The 15432-nt window shown below is 35.5% G+C and overlaps 5 protein-coding genes across 10 annotated transcripts in view; 3 read left to right on the forward strand and 2 right to left on the reverse strand.

The window, feature by feature from the left end:
- Nucleotides 1-3: 3 nt before the first annotated feature.
- Nucleotides 4-3621, reverse strand: LOC111385641 (ankyrin repeat and SAM domain-containing protein 4B-like; the record flags this gene model as incomplete). Its single annotated transcript, XM_023010052.1, has 6 exons — nt 3330-3621; nt 2655-2719; nt 2273-2565; nt 1994-2065; nt 1841-1903; nt 4-33 (listed from the first exon to the last, which is right to left on the reverse strand). Coding segments are annotated over exons 1-6 (636 nt in total), but the record flags the coding sequence as incomplete, so codon positions are not given.
- A 120-nt stretch (nt 3622-3741) lies between these two features.
- Nucleotides 3742-15432, forward strand: part of LOC111385643 — a 12194-nt gene continuing 503 nt past the window's right edge. Inside the window, exons 1-4 of one of the 3 annotated variants that reach the window (XM_023010055.1) lie at nt 3742-4276; nt 6274-6411; nt 6666-6773; nt 6916-7040. In XM_023010055.1, the coding sequence (XP_022865823.1) occupies nt 3757-4276; nt 6274-6411; nt 6666-6773; nt 6916-7040 (891 nt within the window). In that variant the 5' untranslated portion in view covers nt 3742-3756. Of the gene's footprint in view, nt 4277-6273; nt 6412-6665; nt 6774-6915; nt 7279-15432 lie in introns of those variants that run through there. The other 2 variants (XM_023010054.1, XM_023010056.1) reach the window with 2 other exon arrangements.
- LOC111385646 (B-cell receptor-associated protein 31-like) lies at nt 7356-8357 on the forward strand. Its single transcript, XM_023010063.1, has one exon. It carries the CDS (start codon nt 7652-7654, stop codon nt 7985-7987), a length of 336 nt encoding a protein of 111 aa, XP_022865831.1. The 5' UTR covers nt 7356-7651; the 3' UTR covers nt 7988-8357.
- Nucleotides 9449-13304, reverse strand: LOC111385644 (ankyrin repeat and SAM domain-containing protein 4B-like). Of its 4 annotated transcripts, none has more exons than XM_023010057.1 (6): nt 13042-13303; nt 12367-12431; nt 11985-12277; nt 11720-11791; nt 11567-11629; nt 9449-9763 (listed from the first exon to the last, which is right to left on the reverse strand). In XM_023010057.1, exons 1-6 carry the CDS (start codon nt 13152-13154, stop codon nt 9719-9721), a joined length of 651 nt encoding a protein of 216 aa, XP_022865825.1. In that variant the 5' UTR covers nt 13155-13303; the 3' UTR covers nt 9449-9718. The 4 variants fall into 4 exon arrangements, with proteins under 4 accessions (XP_022865825.1, XP_022865827.1, XP_022865829.1 ...); XM_023010059.1 differs by having other exon boundaries at nt 11985-12268; nt 13042-13298; XM_023010061.1 differs by lacking the exon at nt 12367-12431 and having other exon boundaries at nt 11985-12261; nt 13042-13304.
- LOC111385645 lies at nt 13467-14063 on the forward strand. The gene has a single exon (XM_023010062.1). The coding sequence runs from the start codon at nt 13482-13484 to the stop codon at nt 14046-14048; it is 567 nt and encodes a 188-aa protein (XP_022865830.1). The 5' UTR covers nt 13467-13481; the 3' UTR covers nt 14049-14063.

Raw genomic sequence — 15432 nt, forward strand, 5'->3', positions numbered from 1 at the left:
CTCCAGTGCTAGAAGTATCTTCTTTCTTGGACCCTGAAACCATAGAAGCAACCCATGAGATTAGATTAATAGTTTACAATAAATTTAGCAATGCATGGAAATGGAAGTGACTTCTTGACATAAAACCAACTGATGCCATATAAGTATGCCATAGAGGTCAGTAAACACTGTCCAGATCAGCTCTGAAATATTATACTATTTTTGCTTATGTAATGAGAAGCACGTACGTCATGCAAAAGTAGCTCCATAAATATAGGTCACTTGCTCGTTGAAGAAGAGAAAAATAGCATATTCAATAAAACTCTCTCAACTATCTTGCCTATTTCGAACATAATTCTAAGTTCAGTCATTCTTACTCCGGTTAGCATCAGATATTTCAATTGGCAAGGAACACCCGAGATTAAGATTACTAGGAATCCTCGCCGGGCTTATTATCATTGCTATGTTATTATTCTTATTAGGATTACTAGTATTATTCTGGTTTCATTAATATTTTCTAGCTATATAGATTGATTGCAAAGCCATGTTTAACATGCAAAATTTGTTTGTAGAAAATTGACTTCGTCAATATCAATGGTTCGTATGTTGGTTCAGTTGTTATTTTATAATTAATAACATAGTTACTTATTTTAGTTAAAAAGGGAGATTAACAATTAAAAAGAAAAAAATAACTAAAATAATGACATAATATCAAATGTGTCTCCTCACTAATTTTCTTAAGCACATTTAAGATCATTTTGAACCAAATACTCATCCATAACTCAAGATAAACAGAGAAGTAAGTCAACTATTACTTGAAAAGAAATCACATGTATAACGAACATGGTTACATACTTAGATTTACGAGAATCCTTCACACATTCTTACTTAAATTATTATTGGGAAAATAGACTATAGCTGCTAGGAATGCAAGTGTTAATTAAATTGTTATGCAGCTCAGCCAAAAAATGTACAAGTGCAACAACGGGCAAGCATGACAATAAATCCCAAAGTGAAAAGAGAAGATAACAGACTCCCTAGGAGATCCATTAAATCCAAACTATTCATAAACAATGATTGTGTAGAGTCGTACACCCTCAAGGCTCAAACTAAGGTCATTGCTTAACTAGACAACGAAGCTCAAGCCAGTTTATATCTTGTTCATTTAGCCTCCACTTGGATACGAATTTATAAATGAAACTCAAACATTAATTTCAACCACATTCATAATTACCTATCCTTATTATCCGCACATTTCATGGAACCCACTACTCTTCCCCTTTATAAACCATTATAAGTTTGCCAAATGGAGACTTAATGATTCTAGTTCATATAAGATCCCTTTGACTCAAAAACCTTCCAAAGAATTTCTTTGACAGTTCACTTTCCAATGAAACCACCCAACCAGGGTATCAAATCTCCCTTCACCCGATTTTCCTAGTCCAAAATTCGACCTCTTCCCACTCAGTTTTCAGCAAATGAAGATGGTCAGCAGCAGAACATAGCTTTATCAGAACAGAAGAAAATGAAAGGATGGTATAAATATAATAAGACGGGGAGAACAATCAAAAAGAATTTTTTACAAGAAAGCGAAGGGAGAGATTAATTTTTGGAAATAGCTGAAGAGTGACCAATTTTTTAGCATTAGCCATCAAGACCTTAGCAGTGATACGCTCGGAAATAGAGGTAAAAGTAAAATTGCCAAATGCATATTTCATCTAAGAAAATGAATGAGAAGAAGCAAAACAAACATTGCGCAATTAAAAGGAATAAATCATTCTAAACAAAAGCAACAAACTTAGTCGTGACGCCAAGTGTTAATAAAGACAAATTAATATAATTGGAGTGTCTAAACGCTCACCATTGGTATTCCCAAAGCTTTAAGGTCTTCATCAACCATATGTACTAGGGTTATCATGTCAACCTGTGAGAAACAGCAAAAGTGTATAAATAAGTAACTTTAATGACTTTAGTTTCCCAAATATACATAAACTGAAACAATGGATTTGCATACCTCTTCAGCCTGGAAAGTAATTGAATATTTCTCAAGACCAAGGGACTCCAGAAAATTATCCACTGATTCTGCCTGCATTGAAGACATTACCTTTAGTAGTGAATAAATAACTTCAAATGACATAGTTGCTCAGGTGCAATCCAGTATGCAAGCACCCCCCCCCCCCCCCCCACCCACAAAAAAAAAAAAAAATAAAAAAAAATAAAAAAATAAAAACATCAAAAGAGAGGGGGAAAATCATAAAATATATGATATGAGAAGACATGGTATCAATCCTGCCTTCAGCTGATTCTTTTTATCAGAAACTGGGCCAGTAACTCTTCTGCTGTCTGGCACTGTGGCTTCAGCTACAACACTTTTCCTAGTAGGTTTACTGACTTCAAGAGCTGGCTTCGACCTTGGCTGTGAAGGCTTAGCTTCCCCTGGACGAGAATATAATGAACCCGAGAGTTTCTCACGCAGATCCCTCATACCTCCTGAAACTGAGCCCCTTGTTTGGGAAGCTTGCTCAATGCTCTTTCTTTGAAGCTTTAAACGAAGATCTTTCGCACCAATTCTGCGGTCTAAACAGGCTATTAATTTAATATAAAAGGCACATAACATAAGTAAACAGAGCAACGAAATATTTCTTGCAAGATAAAACAACATAAACATTGTATACTTGAAACTTGAGGTTCATTCTCCTCAAAAAGATCATGTTCCCATTTATCATCATCTTCTCTTCGCCTGCACAAGAATTAAGTTCGCTAAATAAAAGAGTTTTTTTATCCCAAAAAAATAAAAAAGGAGGCTCCCAGATCTTTTAAATACCACTCCCAAGAGAAGGTTCTCTGGTTTATCAGCTAGTTGAACAGATTTTTAACTTAATTAATTCAGCACTCCCTTTCCATAGTGAGTGCACTGAATTGTATACACCTCAAATTATTATCAGGAGTCGATGTCCTATGAAGTGCACATAAAATGATTATTAGAGTTCTTTTTTCGATTCTAAGTTCTGAATATTAGAAACTATGTATTTCAATCTTACATTTTTACCAGGCCTTGGGAGTGCACAAATATTTAATGGCAATACTGTTTCTTCTTCCCATTAGTATCTGTAAACATCCCAAAATAGAACTTTCCGGCTATTTCCCAGGTAGGTAACTATAGAACTAAACAAAACTTCATCAATACAAAATAAATTTCTCTCAACTAATCTTATGACGGAAGAAAAAGCAAAGCCATTCCTCAAAAATTTATAAACAAATCAATTCAAATAATAAAACAATACGAGACAAAAGTTAATTTATTAGTTCAGAGACATAAACGAGCATGTTGATAAATAAAAAGGGATGACCTCTTGCCGGAGACAGGTCTCCGTCTACCAGAATCAGCGGCTGAATTTCCGTTAAGCCTCTCCTTAATCGACCTACTAGACTGGGCCTCCGCCTCCACTCGATCAGCATACATCGCGTAATAAATTAATAATCACTAAAATTCGCACCACCAAACCCAAACCCTAACCCTTACCCCAATTGTTGTGTACGTAATATTTGTCTACAAAATGCAAGGAACTGTAGAGAGATATTGGGAAACGGAGAGGGCCAAAAAGTGGGTTTTGGATTTTTAAAATTAATTTGCAGAAATGTCGAATTTATTTGTGTTTTCTGAAAGAAACAAAAATGTAATGCGGGTATGGAATGTGGATATACTACCAGATCAAAGTTCGGGTCCAGTTCGGCCCAAACCGTATCTTTTCAAATCTAAAGACCGGACTGTGAAATATGTTAGGTTGGGCCGATCCAGACCTAACCGCTAGTATTTTGAAGACACTTCCAGAAATTACGTCAAGTTTGAAAAAAAGGATAGTCTCGTCCCTACAAAACAACACAACAATCGTCGCAGTACTTACAGCATTAATTGATCCATCAAAGTTTTCCCCAGAAAGAGTGAAACTGGGTTTTGGGTTTGTTTATTTGCATTACAAAACAAAGATGAGTGAAGTTGGAGTGGAAAGAAAGAGAACAGTAAAGCTCTTCTGCCCATCTTTATCAAAGATAATCCATGTGATTGCAAGTGATGAGCAGAAACTGGACCTAGGTTCTATTGCTCGAGCTTTCGGGCTCGACCCTGCAACAATCAAGCTTAACGGTCACTTTATAAGCAGAGGGGTTGATCTTATAGCTTCTTCCGTTACGTGGAAGTCTCTACTTTCTTTCTTCTCTGCTCGTGGGCTCTCCACAGGGACTAATGATTCTGATGCCCTTGTTGTTGATGGTAAACTTACCAAAATTGGGTCTAAAAGTAAGTTTCTTGTTGTTGCTTTGCTTTTACTTTTTGCGTATTGTTAAGGGTAATTATCTATAATTAATATATATTTACTCCTCTCAATGGAGATCAAGACTCGATTTGGTATTGGCTCAAACAAGCAATTCACCATTTTAAGTTTGAACGTCAAGACTCTTTAATATTTATGAACATGTTTCTCTAATTTAAAATCTTCCTTTTATGGGGTTGAATTATAGTTGGGAACCTGTTGATAGAATTAGGACTGGTTCTTGAAGGTATGGTTGTTCACTTTTTGTTTGAGTCATTTGGATTGTTGAACGTTGGCACCGGGAGGATAATGCAAGAATAGCCCGTAATTGTCAGGTTGTTTCAGCTCTTGCAGTTTTGTTTCTGTGTTGCACCGTATTATTGTTTTGATGGCATGGAAGATTGGGGCTAGCTGAGGAAATTATGTCATGGAAAGTTTCCTGATACAAGGAAGAATGGCGACTTAGAATTGGAGTTAATAACAATTTAATCCATATTTTGAAGGAGTCATCCAGCATTGAGGATAAGTCCAATGGTTGACGATTGTTCTGTATCTACAGATCTTTAATTAGGAATTAGTCGAGTTGTCTTGATTCGTTGCTCACTCACAATAAGGTTAAGTGGGCTTTTTGCTTTCAATTCCATCGCCCCAATTTCCTGTGATCATAGTTGAAAATGAGCAGATTTTCTCTGTTCTATTACTTGAGATGATCAATGGTGTGACCTAAATTAGCTGCACAGTGCTCGACAATTGCCATGAGAGCACTTTCAGTTGATGAGGATTTTTTTGGTCAACAGATCATTGAACTGCTGGTGCTTACCTTGTCGACTCCATGTTGTAGTGTGAGTTATCCACCAAAAAAAAAAAAAAAAAGAAGTTAATCTAATTGGCCGAGGAGATGTGGCACTACCTTTTATTGTTTTAAATACAAACTATATTCTGTCATTGCAATGCGTAGTTCTTTCAAAATATATCAATTGGTCAATAAATTCAAATGTGAAATAAAAAAAAAATGTAGAATACTGAAAAGAGGTGTGCAAATGTCCAAGAATTGAGACCTCCAAACTTAAAAGTCTTGATATTTGAATTAAATTTATTTGTGCTTGATATTAATGTGAAGCTATCAGTCAATCAATCTTTATTCTGTTATTTTAGTTTGGTTGAAATTATGGTTTTCACCTTAAACTGGTAAAGATATATCAAGATTATTACTTAAAGTTTTAAATTTAAGTGGAATTATTGACCCTATTTTTTAGTACATCCTGCTATTCTCTCCCTTTTGGATATGACAACCAATTGCGCACTCGCTAACTGGAAGTGAGAATGCATAAAATGCACATCCTGATGAACACAAACAAAACCTTAGGGATTTGTTCTGCACTTATAATTGTTGTATTATGTGAAGTGCTCCGCCAAAGATCCTTTTTAGATTTTCTAGTTGTTGATATGAAAAAAGGATAAATTAACAGAATACAAATTTAACTTTCTGCATGCTCTGAAATTACTTGGTTCTTTTTCTCGCAAAAAACATACATTTTTAGATGTAGGACACTAGAAAATGGCTGCCCAGACGAGTACAAAACTTGCGATAAAATAATGACCGAGTCGGTATGTAATAATTGAAGCTAAATGACAGTGGCTGCACCTGTTTAGATACTGCGACGACGACTAAATGGAAACCTTTTCTAGCATCACGTATCAATAAAATAGAAAAAAGGCGCATTTATCAGGATATTATGGACAAACAGAATGCTCATTAACGTCAGATTTTGAATTCAGAAAATTGTTCCATATGATGCCTCATTGTGAATTTTGAATCTGTTGGACTCTTTCACATTTTGCAGTTCAGTTAGGAAGCTGAGTTTGTCACTGGAAATAGAAACTTCACTCATAAATGCTGCATATTTTAGTTTTATGCTAGTGTTTAGTGTGGGTTCTACTTTGGTTTCTGTGCTTTCCTTCTCATATGGATTTGGTTCCTCAGGAGTACATGACCCAACAGATTCTGGAAATACAAGGACGGCTAATGCTGAGGAATGCTGCTATGATGGAATCAAGAAAAAGCAAGAGCTTGAATGTAACACCTGGCTCGGTAACAAACGGTTCAGGGGGACGAATTCAGGTTTGTTTTATTTATTTTTAATTTTTTGGGGTTGAGCAATGCTGAATTCCAATCATTGACCTGTCTCTTTTTATTTGATTTTTGGGTCAAGCTAACCCGTCCATTATTATTATTTTTTTGAATGCATAAATGGCATGATTTTAATAAGAGTATCGTGCTTTGATGAAAGGCCCGCATGAGTTTGCTTTTGCTTTCCATTCAGTTTGATGCAAGGCAGGCTATGGTCCATCTAACATTGTTTCATGTCTTTTTAGGATCAGTACATGCGATAAATCAAACTAATGCCATGGGTGTGAAGAGAAAATTGGGTATAGATGATGCTAATCTTATAAAGAGATCGAGATTGAATGTAACTATTTCAGGTAACAGTTAAGCTGCGTACATACTTTTTAGATTTTTCTTGCTCACTTTTCTCCGTCGAACACTTCCTCCTCCCTTCTCTTCCGAGGCAGTGGTCTTCACTAGCCTATATGTATATTTAAATTTGATCGTAATGTTTTGAAGGGTTCCAGGCAACAGAAGGTAGCCTTTCAACAACATTACCGAACAGCAAATTTTCGTGCAGTTACATCAATAAAAACATGAAAAGAATGAGCCATGACGAGGCAATCGTTGTTCCTTTCAAGAAGTTATGATAACTGTTTATGGGCATTTCTCCGATGTACTTTAGGAGCCTGTCTTTCCACTCGTATGTACAGAGTAAAAACCAAATGCACCTTAGGATGATGCAGTTCACATTAGCATTAATCAATGTTAGGCTGTGTATGAAATGAGCCTAGAAGAAGAGCAGAAGACAATTGCTGTTGTAAACTACCGATCTTGTTTAGTTCGACTAGAAACTTTTCAATTCTACATTTTTACCCGATATGGCCTGACCATTGGTTTTTATCAAATTTTTACCGCCTGTTTCGGAGTGATTTTTTGGCTCAAAAAATTAATAGGTTTACACAAAAAAACGTCCCAACCGCATATCTCTGTGCTCATTTCTGCTATGTCCTTGTGTATACGGAATGTTAAAAGTGTGTGATTTCTTATCATTTATTATAAATTACTCTCTGTTCATTGCTATTGCATCATTTGCTAGTCAAACCAGTTATTGTCTACTCATTGTTATTATTGCATCATCAGCTAGTCCAACGACCTAAATCTTTACTTTTTTGTGGGGTTGGGCCGACTTCCTGAACCGTTTGAACTTGATCTTGTAGGGTTCTCTCTCTTCCTTGCGTTCTTAATTGATCGAATGCACCATTATATGTGGAAATTGAACAAATTTAGAAGTGATTCTGGAGACTCGAAACAAGAAGTCGAGAGGCTTGAGAAAGAAAAGTTACAACTGAAGGAAAAGGAAGAGAGAGCTGCTGAAGAAGTAAAACGATTACAGAAAGAAATTTCTAGTTTGATGGAGAATTTGAATAAGCTAAAGGCGGAGTCTGCAGAAAAAGACAAGAAGGTGGGAACTGCTGAAGCTCATGTCGTTGCTCTCCAGAAACAAGCTGCAGATCTGCTTCTCGAGTATGATCGTTTATTAGAAGATAACCAGAATCTTCAGAACCAAGCTCATGGTTTTCGGAGTTGAGATACTTGAAGGAATCAAACTGTCAGAAATTTTGAAAATTGTTTTGGTAATGGGCGACTATAATGATCAATGATCACGATCAGCCAACACAATGTCTTGATGTTTCAGCGTTAACGCAGAAGGGATTTGAACAGCAGGATTTAGCAGGATCGATTAATATTATTACAGTTTATCGAAAATTGCTGTCATCATTTTGTTTCTCGAACCCGACTTTAGGATATCTGTTTTGGTTTTTTCAACTGACGAGGCGATTTAGTTATGTTGACGAAAAAGTTCTCTGACGATTTTCTTTTATTTCTCAGAATGGATAGATTTTGTTTGAAGAACTTTCGACTTTTGCTGGAGTGACATATAGAGAATCTTTTTGGCATTTTTTTTCTCTCTCGTTTTTTTCCCTCAATAGTCAAGCCGGGCACAGCACGGCTTTCCCAAGTTAGATTAAGCATGCTTCGATTGCGCATTACACGAGTCAAAATAAAATGGGAAAATCCACAAGTAGTATGGATCAATTTAATTTTCAGGTTTCAAAATGCAAAACTCAAATAAAAATTGCAAGACGGCTGGAAAAAGTTATATTAGGTGCTTCTCTAAAACTTTTCGAATCAAATAAATTAATTTCAAAAAATTATACAAATATGTTCAAAAGAAACTTTTGATTTTTCAAAAATTCTGCCAACCGAGTCCTCGTTTTTTATCCATGACCGAATCCAGATGAATTGGTTACTTGTGCTTATAAAGAATTCAGACTGACACCGTAAAGCAAGCTTCTATTTGTGAACAAACATGCCCTTAACACAGCCTCCTCTTTCCTATGAATATGATCCCGCAAACAGATCAAAGCTTATTTATCCGGTCGAGATACAAACTTGAACCGCACCGTGAACTTTCGTTTACAAAATTGAGTTTCAAAAGTTTCACTATGCTATGATTGAAATTCCGTTTATAAATTTGATGTGCACATTAATAACTAAAATATCACACTAAAAAGAGTACCATGAAATACGTAATGAAAAAGAGGGTCGTCACCTTCCTCATGAATCTAAAGCTTAAACTTCATTTAAATCCAAGAAGAATAAAACCACTTAATCAAGCTTAAAATCAGAGGAGAGAGAGACTAATTTGGCAACAGATGATTGATGTTTTTTGTTTTAATTTTTCAAACTATCCAATCACGAGTCAATATGCGTCCCACCTATTTTTGAATCTGGATGTGTAGCATAATTGATGCAAGAATCTCATTCAGTAAAACTCATTCCCAAACAAGACTACTTAAAGAAATGAATTTGACACACGTTTGACCTTTACGAGAGTCAAGTTCAGTGGTTTTTATTATTATTAAATATTATCATTATTATTATTATTATTATTATTATTATTATTATTATTATTATTATTATTATTATTATTTATTTATTTTTTTCAGTCGAGCTCAGAAAGAAATGGAAAAGGCACAACTCCAAGTTTATAGATCCAAATGGAACACAGATGTCGAATGACCAAGAAACCAATCTAACAAAATAAAGCAACAAATTCACTAATATCCTAACATTCTCCAATGAGTTAATCTTCTATGTCGCAAATACATTGATCATTCTGGCCACTTGATATTGACAATAAACTGAAAATTGCCCCAGATACCAGACTCGTTGCATTTAAAGATGGACTGGTAATCAGAGAGACAGATGATCAATGAGAACCAAGTACACCAAAAAACCTTATCCCACTCAGACATCAGACTTTCGACTCCAGTGCTAGAAGTATCTTCTTTCTTGGACCCTGAAACCATAGAAGCAACCCATGAGATTAGATTAATAGTTTACAATAAACTTAGCAATGCATGGAAATGGAAATGACTTCTTGACATAAAACCAACTGATGCCATATAAGTATGCCATAGAGGTCAGTAAACACTGTCTAGATCAGCTCTGAAATATTATACTATTTTTGCTTATGTAATGAGAAACACGCACGTCATGCAAAAGTAGCTCCATAAATATAGGTCACTTGCTCGTTGAAGAAGAGTGCTATTCAATAAAAAGCTCTCAACTATCTTGCCCGTTTTGAACATAATTCCAAGTTCAGTCATTCTTACTCTGGCTAGCATCAGATATTTCAATTGGCAAGGAACACCAAAGATTAAGATTACTAGGAATCCTCGCCAGGCTTATTATCATTGCTATGTTATTATTCTTATTAGGATTACTAGTATTATTCTGGTTTCATTAATATTTTCTAGCTATATAGATTGATTGCAAATCCATGTTTAACATGCAAAATTTGGTTGTAGAAAATTGACTTCGTCAATATCAATGGTTCGTATGTTGGTTCAGTTGTTATTTTATAATTAATAACAGAGTTACTTATTTTAGTTAAAAAGGGAGATTAACAATTAAAAAGAAAAAAATAACTAAAATAATGACATAATATCAAATGTGTGCTCCTCACTAATTTTCTTAAGCACATTTAAGATCATTTTGAACCAAATACTCATCCATAACTCAAGATAAACAGAGAAGTAAGTCAACTATTACTTGAAAAGAAATCACATGTATAACGAACATGGTTACATACTTAGATTTACGAGAATCCTTCACACATTCTTACTTAAATTATTATTGGGAAAATAGACTATAGCTGCTAGGAATGCAAGTGTTAATTAAATTGTTATGCAGCTCAGCCAAAAAATGTACAAGTGCAACAACGGGCAAGCATGACAATAAATCCCAAAGTGAAAAGAGAAGATAACAGACTCCCTAGGAGATCCATTAAATCCAAACTATTCATAAACAATGATTGTGTAGAGTCGTACACCCTCAAGGCTCAAACTAAGGTCATTACTTAACTAGACAACGAAGCTCAAGCCAGTTTATATCTTGTTCATTTAGCCTCCACTTGGATACGAATTTATAAATGAAACTCAAACATTAATTTCAACCACATTCATAATTACCTATCCTTATTATCCGCACATTTCATGGAACCCACTACTCTTCCCCTTTATAAACCATTATAAGTTTGCCAAATGGAGACTTAATGATTCTAGTTCATATAAGATCCCTTTGACTCAAAAACCTTCCAAAGAATTTCTTTGACAGTTCACTTTCCAATGAAACCACCCAACCAGGGTATCAAATCTCCCTTCACCTGATTTTCCTAGTCCAAAATTCGACCTCTTCCCACTCAGTTTTCAGCAAATGAAGATGGTCAGCAGCAGAACATAGCTTTATCAGAACAGAAGAAAATGAAAGGATGGTATAAATATAATAAGACAGTGGGCGAACAATCAAAAAGATTTTTCTACAAGAAAGCGAAGGGAGAGATTAATTTTTGGAAATAGCTGAAGAGTGACCAATCTTTTCGCATTAGCCATCAAGACCTTAGCAGTGATACGCTCGGAAATAGAGGTAAAAGTAAAATTGCCAAATGCATATTTCATCTAAGAAAATGAATGAGAAGAAGCAAAACAAACATTGCGCAATTAAAAGGAATAAATCATTCTAAACAAAAGCAACAAACTTAGTCGTGACGCCAAGTGTTAATAAAGACAAATTAATATAATTGGAGTGTCTAAACGCTCACCATTGGTATTCCCAAAGCTTTAAGGTCTTCATCACCCATATGTACTAGGGTTATCATGTCAACCTGTGAAAAACAGCAAAAGTGTATAAATAAGTAACTTTAATGACTTTAGTTTCCCAAATATACATAAACTGAAACAATGGATTTGCATACCTCTTCAGCCTGGAAAGTAATTGAATATTTCTCAAGACCAAGGGACTCCAGAAAACTATCCACTGATTCTGCCTGCATTGAAGACATTACCTTTAGTAGTGAATAAATAACTTCAAATGACAGAGTTGCTCAGGTGCAATCCAGTATGCAAGCACCCCCCCCCCCCCCAAAATAAATAAATAAATAAATAAATAAATAAAAACATCAAAAGAGAGGGGGAAAATCATAAAATTTATGATATGAGAAGACATCGTATCAATCCTGCCTTCAGCTGATTCTTTTTATCAGAAACTGGGCCAGTAACTCTTCTGCTGTCTGGCACCGTGGCTTCAGCTACAACACTTTTCCTAGTAGGTTTACTGACTTCAAGAGCTGGCTTCGACCTTGGCTGTGAAGGCTTAGTTTCCCCTGGACGAGAATATAATGAACCCGAGAGTTTCTCACGCAGATCCCTCATACCTCCTGAAACCGAGCCCCTTGTTTGGGAAGCTTGCTCAATGCTCTTTCTTTGAAGCTTCAAACGAAGATCTTTCGCACCAATTCTGCGGTCTAAACAGGCTATTAATTTAATATAAAAGGCACATAACATAAGTAAACAGAGCAACGAAATATTTCTTGCAAGATAAAACAACATAAACATTGTATACTTGAAACTTGAGGTTCATTCTCCTCAAAAAGATCATGTTCCCATTTATCATCATCTTCTCTTCGCCTGCACAAGAATTAAGTTCGCTAAATAAAAGAGTTTTTTTATCCCCAAAAAAAAAAAAAGGAGGCTCCCAGATCTTTTAAATACCACTCCCAAGAGAAGGTTCTCTGGTTTATCAGCTAGTTGAACAGATTTTTAACTTAATTAATTCAGCACTCCCTTTCCATAGTGAGTGCACTGAATTGTATACACGTCAAATTATTATCAGGAGTCGATGTCCTATGAAGTGCACAAAAAATGATTATTAGAGTTCTTTTTTCGATTCTAAGTTCTGACTATTAGAAACTATGTATTTCAATCCTACATTTTTACCAGGCCTTGGGAGTGCACAAATATTTAATGGCAATACTGTTTCTTCTTCCCATTAGTATCTGTAAACATCCCAAAATAGAACTTTCCGGCTATTTCACAGGTAGATAACTATAGAACTAAACAAAACTTCATCAATACAAAATAAATTTCTCTCAACTAATCTTATGACGGAAGAAAAAGCTAAGCCATTCCTCAAAAATTTATAAACAAATCAATTCAAATAATAAAACAATACGAGACAAAAGTTAATTTATTAGTTCAGAGACATAAACGAGCATGTTGATAAATAAAAAGGGATGACCTCTTGCCGGAGACAGGTCTCCGTCTACCAGAATCAGCGGCTGAACTTCCATTAAGCCTCTCCTTAATCGACCTACTAGACTGGGCCTCCGCCTCCACTCGATCAGCATACATCGCGTAATAAATTAATAATCACTAAAATTCGCACCACCAAACCCAAACCCAAACCCAAACCCTAACCCTTACCCCAATTGTTGTGTACGTAATATTTGTCTACAAAATGCAAGGAACTGTAGAGAGATATTGAGGAAACGGAGAGGGCCAAAAAGTGGGTTTTGGATTTTTAAAATTAATTTGCAGAAATGTCGAATTTATTTGTGTTTTCTGAAAGAAACGAAAATGTAATGCGGGTATGGAATGTGGATATACTACCAGATCAAAGTTCGGGTCCAGTTCGGCCCAAACCGTATCTTTTCAAATCTAAAGACCGGACTGTGAAATATGTTAGGTTGGGCCGATCCAGACCTAACCGCCATTATTTTGAAGACACTTCCAGAAATTACGTTTAGTTTGAAAAGAAGGATAGTCTCGTCCCTACAAAACAACACAACAATCGTCGCAGTACTTTCAGCATTAATTGATCCATCAAAGTTTTCCCCAGAAAGAGTGAAACTGGGTTTTGGGTTTGTTTATTTGCATTACAAAACAAAGATGAGTGAAGTTGGAGTGGAAAGAAAGAGAACAATAAAGCTCTTCTGCCCATCTTTATCAAAGATAATCCATGTAATTGCAAGGGATGAGCAGAAACTGGACCTAGGTTCTATTGCTCGAGCTTTCGGGCTCGACCCTGCAACAATCAAGCTTAACGGTCACTTTATAAGCAGAGGGGTTGATCTTATAGCTTCTTCTGTTACGTGGAAGTCTCTACTTTCTTTCTTCTCTGCTCGTGGGCTCTCCACAGGGACTAATGATTCTGATGCCCTTGTTGTTGATGGTAAACTTACCAAAGTTGGGTCTAAAAGTAAGTTTCTTGTTGTTGCTTTGCTTTTACTTTTTGCGTATTGTTAAGGGTAATTATCTATAATCAATATATATTTACTCCTCTTAATGGAGATCAAGACTCGATGTGGTATTGGCTCAAACAAGCAATTCACCATTTTAAGTTTGAACGTCAAGACTCTTTAATATTTATGAACATGTTTCTCTAATTTAAAATCTTCCTTTTATGGGGTTGAATTATTGTTGGGAACCTGTTGATAGAATTAGGACTGGTTCTTGAAGGTATGGTTGTTCACTTTTTGTTTGAGTCATTTGGATTGTTGAACGTTGGCACCGGGAGGATAATGCAAGAATAGCCCGTAATTGTCAGGTTGTTTCAGCTCTTGCAGTTTTGTTTCTGTGTTGCACCGTATTATTGTTTTGATGGCAAGGAAGATTGGGGCTAGCTGAGGAAATTATGTCATGGAAAGTTTTCTGATACAAGGAAGATTGGGGACTTAGAATTGGAGTTAATAACAATTTAATCCATATTTTGAAGGAGTCATCCAGCATTGAGGATAAGTCCAATGGTTGACGATTGTTCTGTATCTACAGATCTTTAATTAGGAATTAGTCGAGTTGTCTTGATTCGTGGCTCACTCACAATAAGGTTAAGTGGGCTTTTTGCTTTCAATTCCATCACCCCAATTTCCTGTGATCATAGTTGAAAATGAGCAGATTTTCTCTGTTTTATTACTTGAGATGATCAATCGTGTGACCTAAATTAGCTGCACAGTGCTCGACAATTGCCATGAGAGCACTTTCAGTTGATGATAATTTTTTGGGTCAACGGATCATTGAACTGGTGCTTACCTTGTCGACTCCATGTTGTAGTGTGAGTTATCCACACAAAAAAAAAAAAAAAAAAAAAAAAAAAAAGAGAAGTTAATCTAATTGGCCGAGGAGATGTGGTACTACCTTTTATTGTTTTAAATACAAACTATATTCTGTCATTGCAATGCATAGTTCTTTCAAAATATATCAATTGGTCAATAAATTCAAATGTGAAATAAAAAAAAAATGTAGAATACTGAAAAGAGGTGTGCAGATGTCCAAGAATTGAGACCTCCAAACTTAAAAGTCTTGATATTTGAATTAAATTTATTTGTGCTTGATATTAATGTGAAGCTATCAGTCAATCAATCTTTATTCTGTTATTTTAGTTTGGTTGAAATTATGGTTTTCACCTCAAACTGGTAAAGACATATCAAGATTATTACTTAAAGTTTTAAATTTAAGTGGAATTATTGACCCTATTTTTTAGTACATCCTGCTATTCTCTCCCTTTTGGATATGACAACCAATTGCGCACTCGCTAACTGGAAGTGAGTATGCATAAAATGCACATCCTGATGAACACAAACAAAACCTTAGGGATTTGTTCTGCACTTATAATTGTTGTATTATGTGAAGT

This window comes from Olea europaea, unplaced genomic scaffold, assembly GCF_002742605.1.
Source record: "Olea europaea var. sylvestris unplaced genomic scaffold, O_europaea_v1 scaffold3239, whole genome shotgun sequence".
Classification (NCBI taxonomy): Eukaryota; Viridiplantae; Streptophyta; class Magnoliopsida; order Lamiales; family Oleaceae; genus Olea; species Olea europaea.

Excerpts from the sequence above, each read along its gene's own strand:
- LOC111385644 (XM_023010057.1), bottom strand. The coding sequence starts at position 13,154 with ATGTATGCTGATCGAGTGGAGGCGGAGGCCCAGTCTAGTAGGTCGATT. Across the intron at positions 11,630-11,719 it reads TTACTTTCCAGGCTGAAGAG|GTTGACATGATAACCCTAGT; the intron begins GTATGCAAATCC and ends TGTTTTTCACAG. Across the intron at positions 9,764-11,566 it reads AAGCTTTGGGAATACCAATG|GGTCCAAGAAAGAAGATACT; the intron begins GTGAGCGTTTAG and ends CTATGGTTTCAG.
- LOC111385645 (XM_023010062.1), top strand. The coding sequence starts at position 13,482 with ATGTTAGGTTGGGCCGATCCAGACCTAACCGCCATTATTTTGAAGACA.
- LOC111385646 (XM_023010063.1), top strand. The coding sequence starts at position 7,652 with ATGCACCATTATATGTGGAAATTGAACAAATTTAGAAGTGATTCTGGA.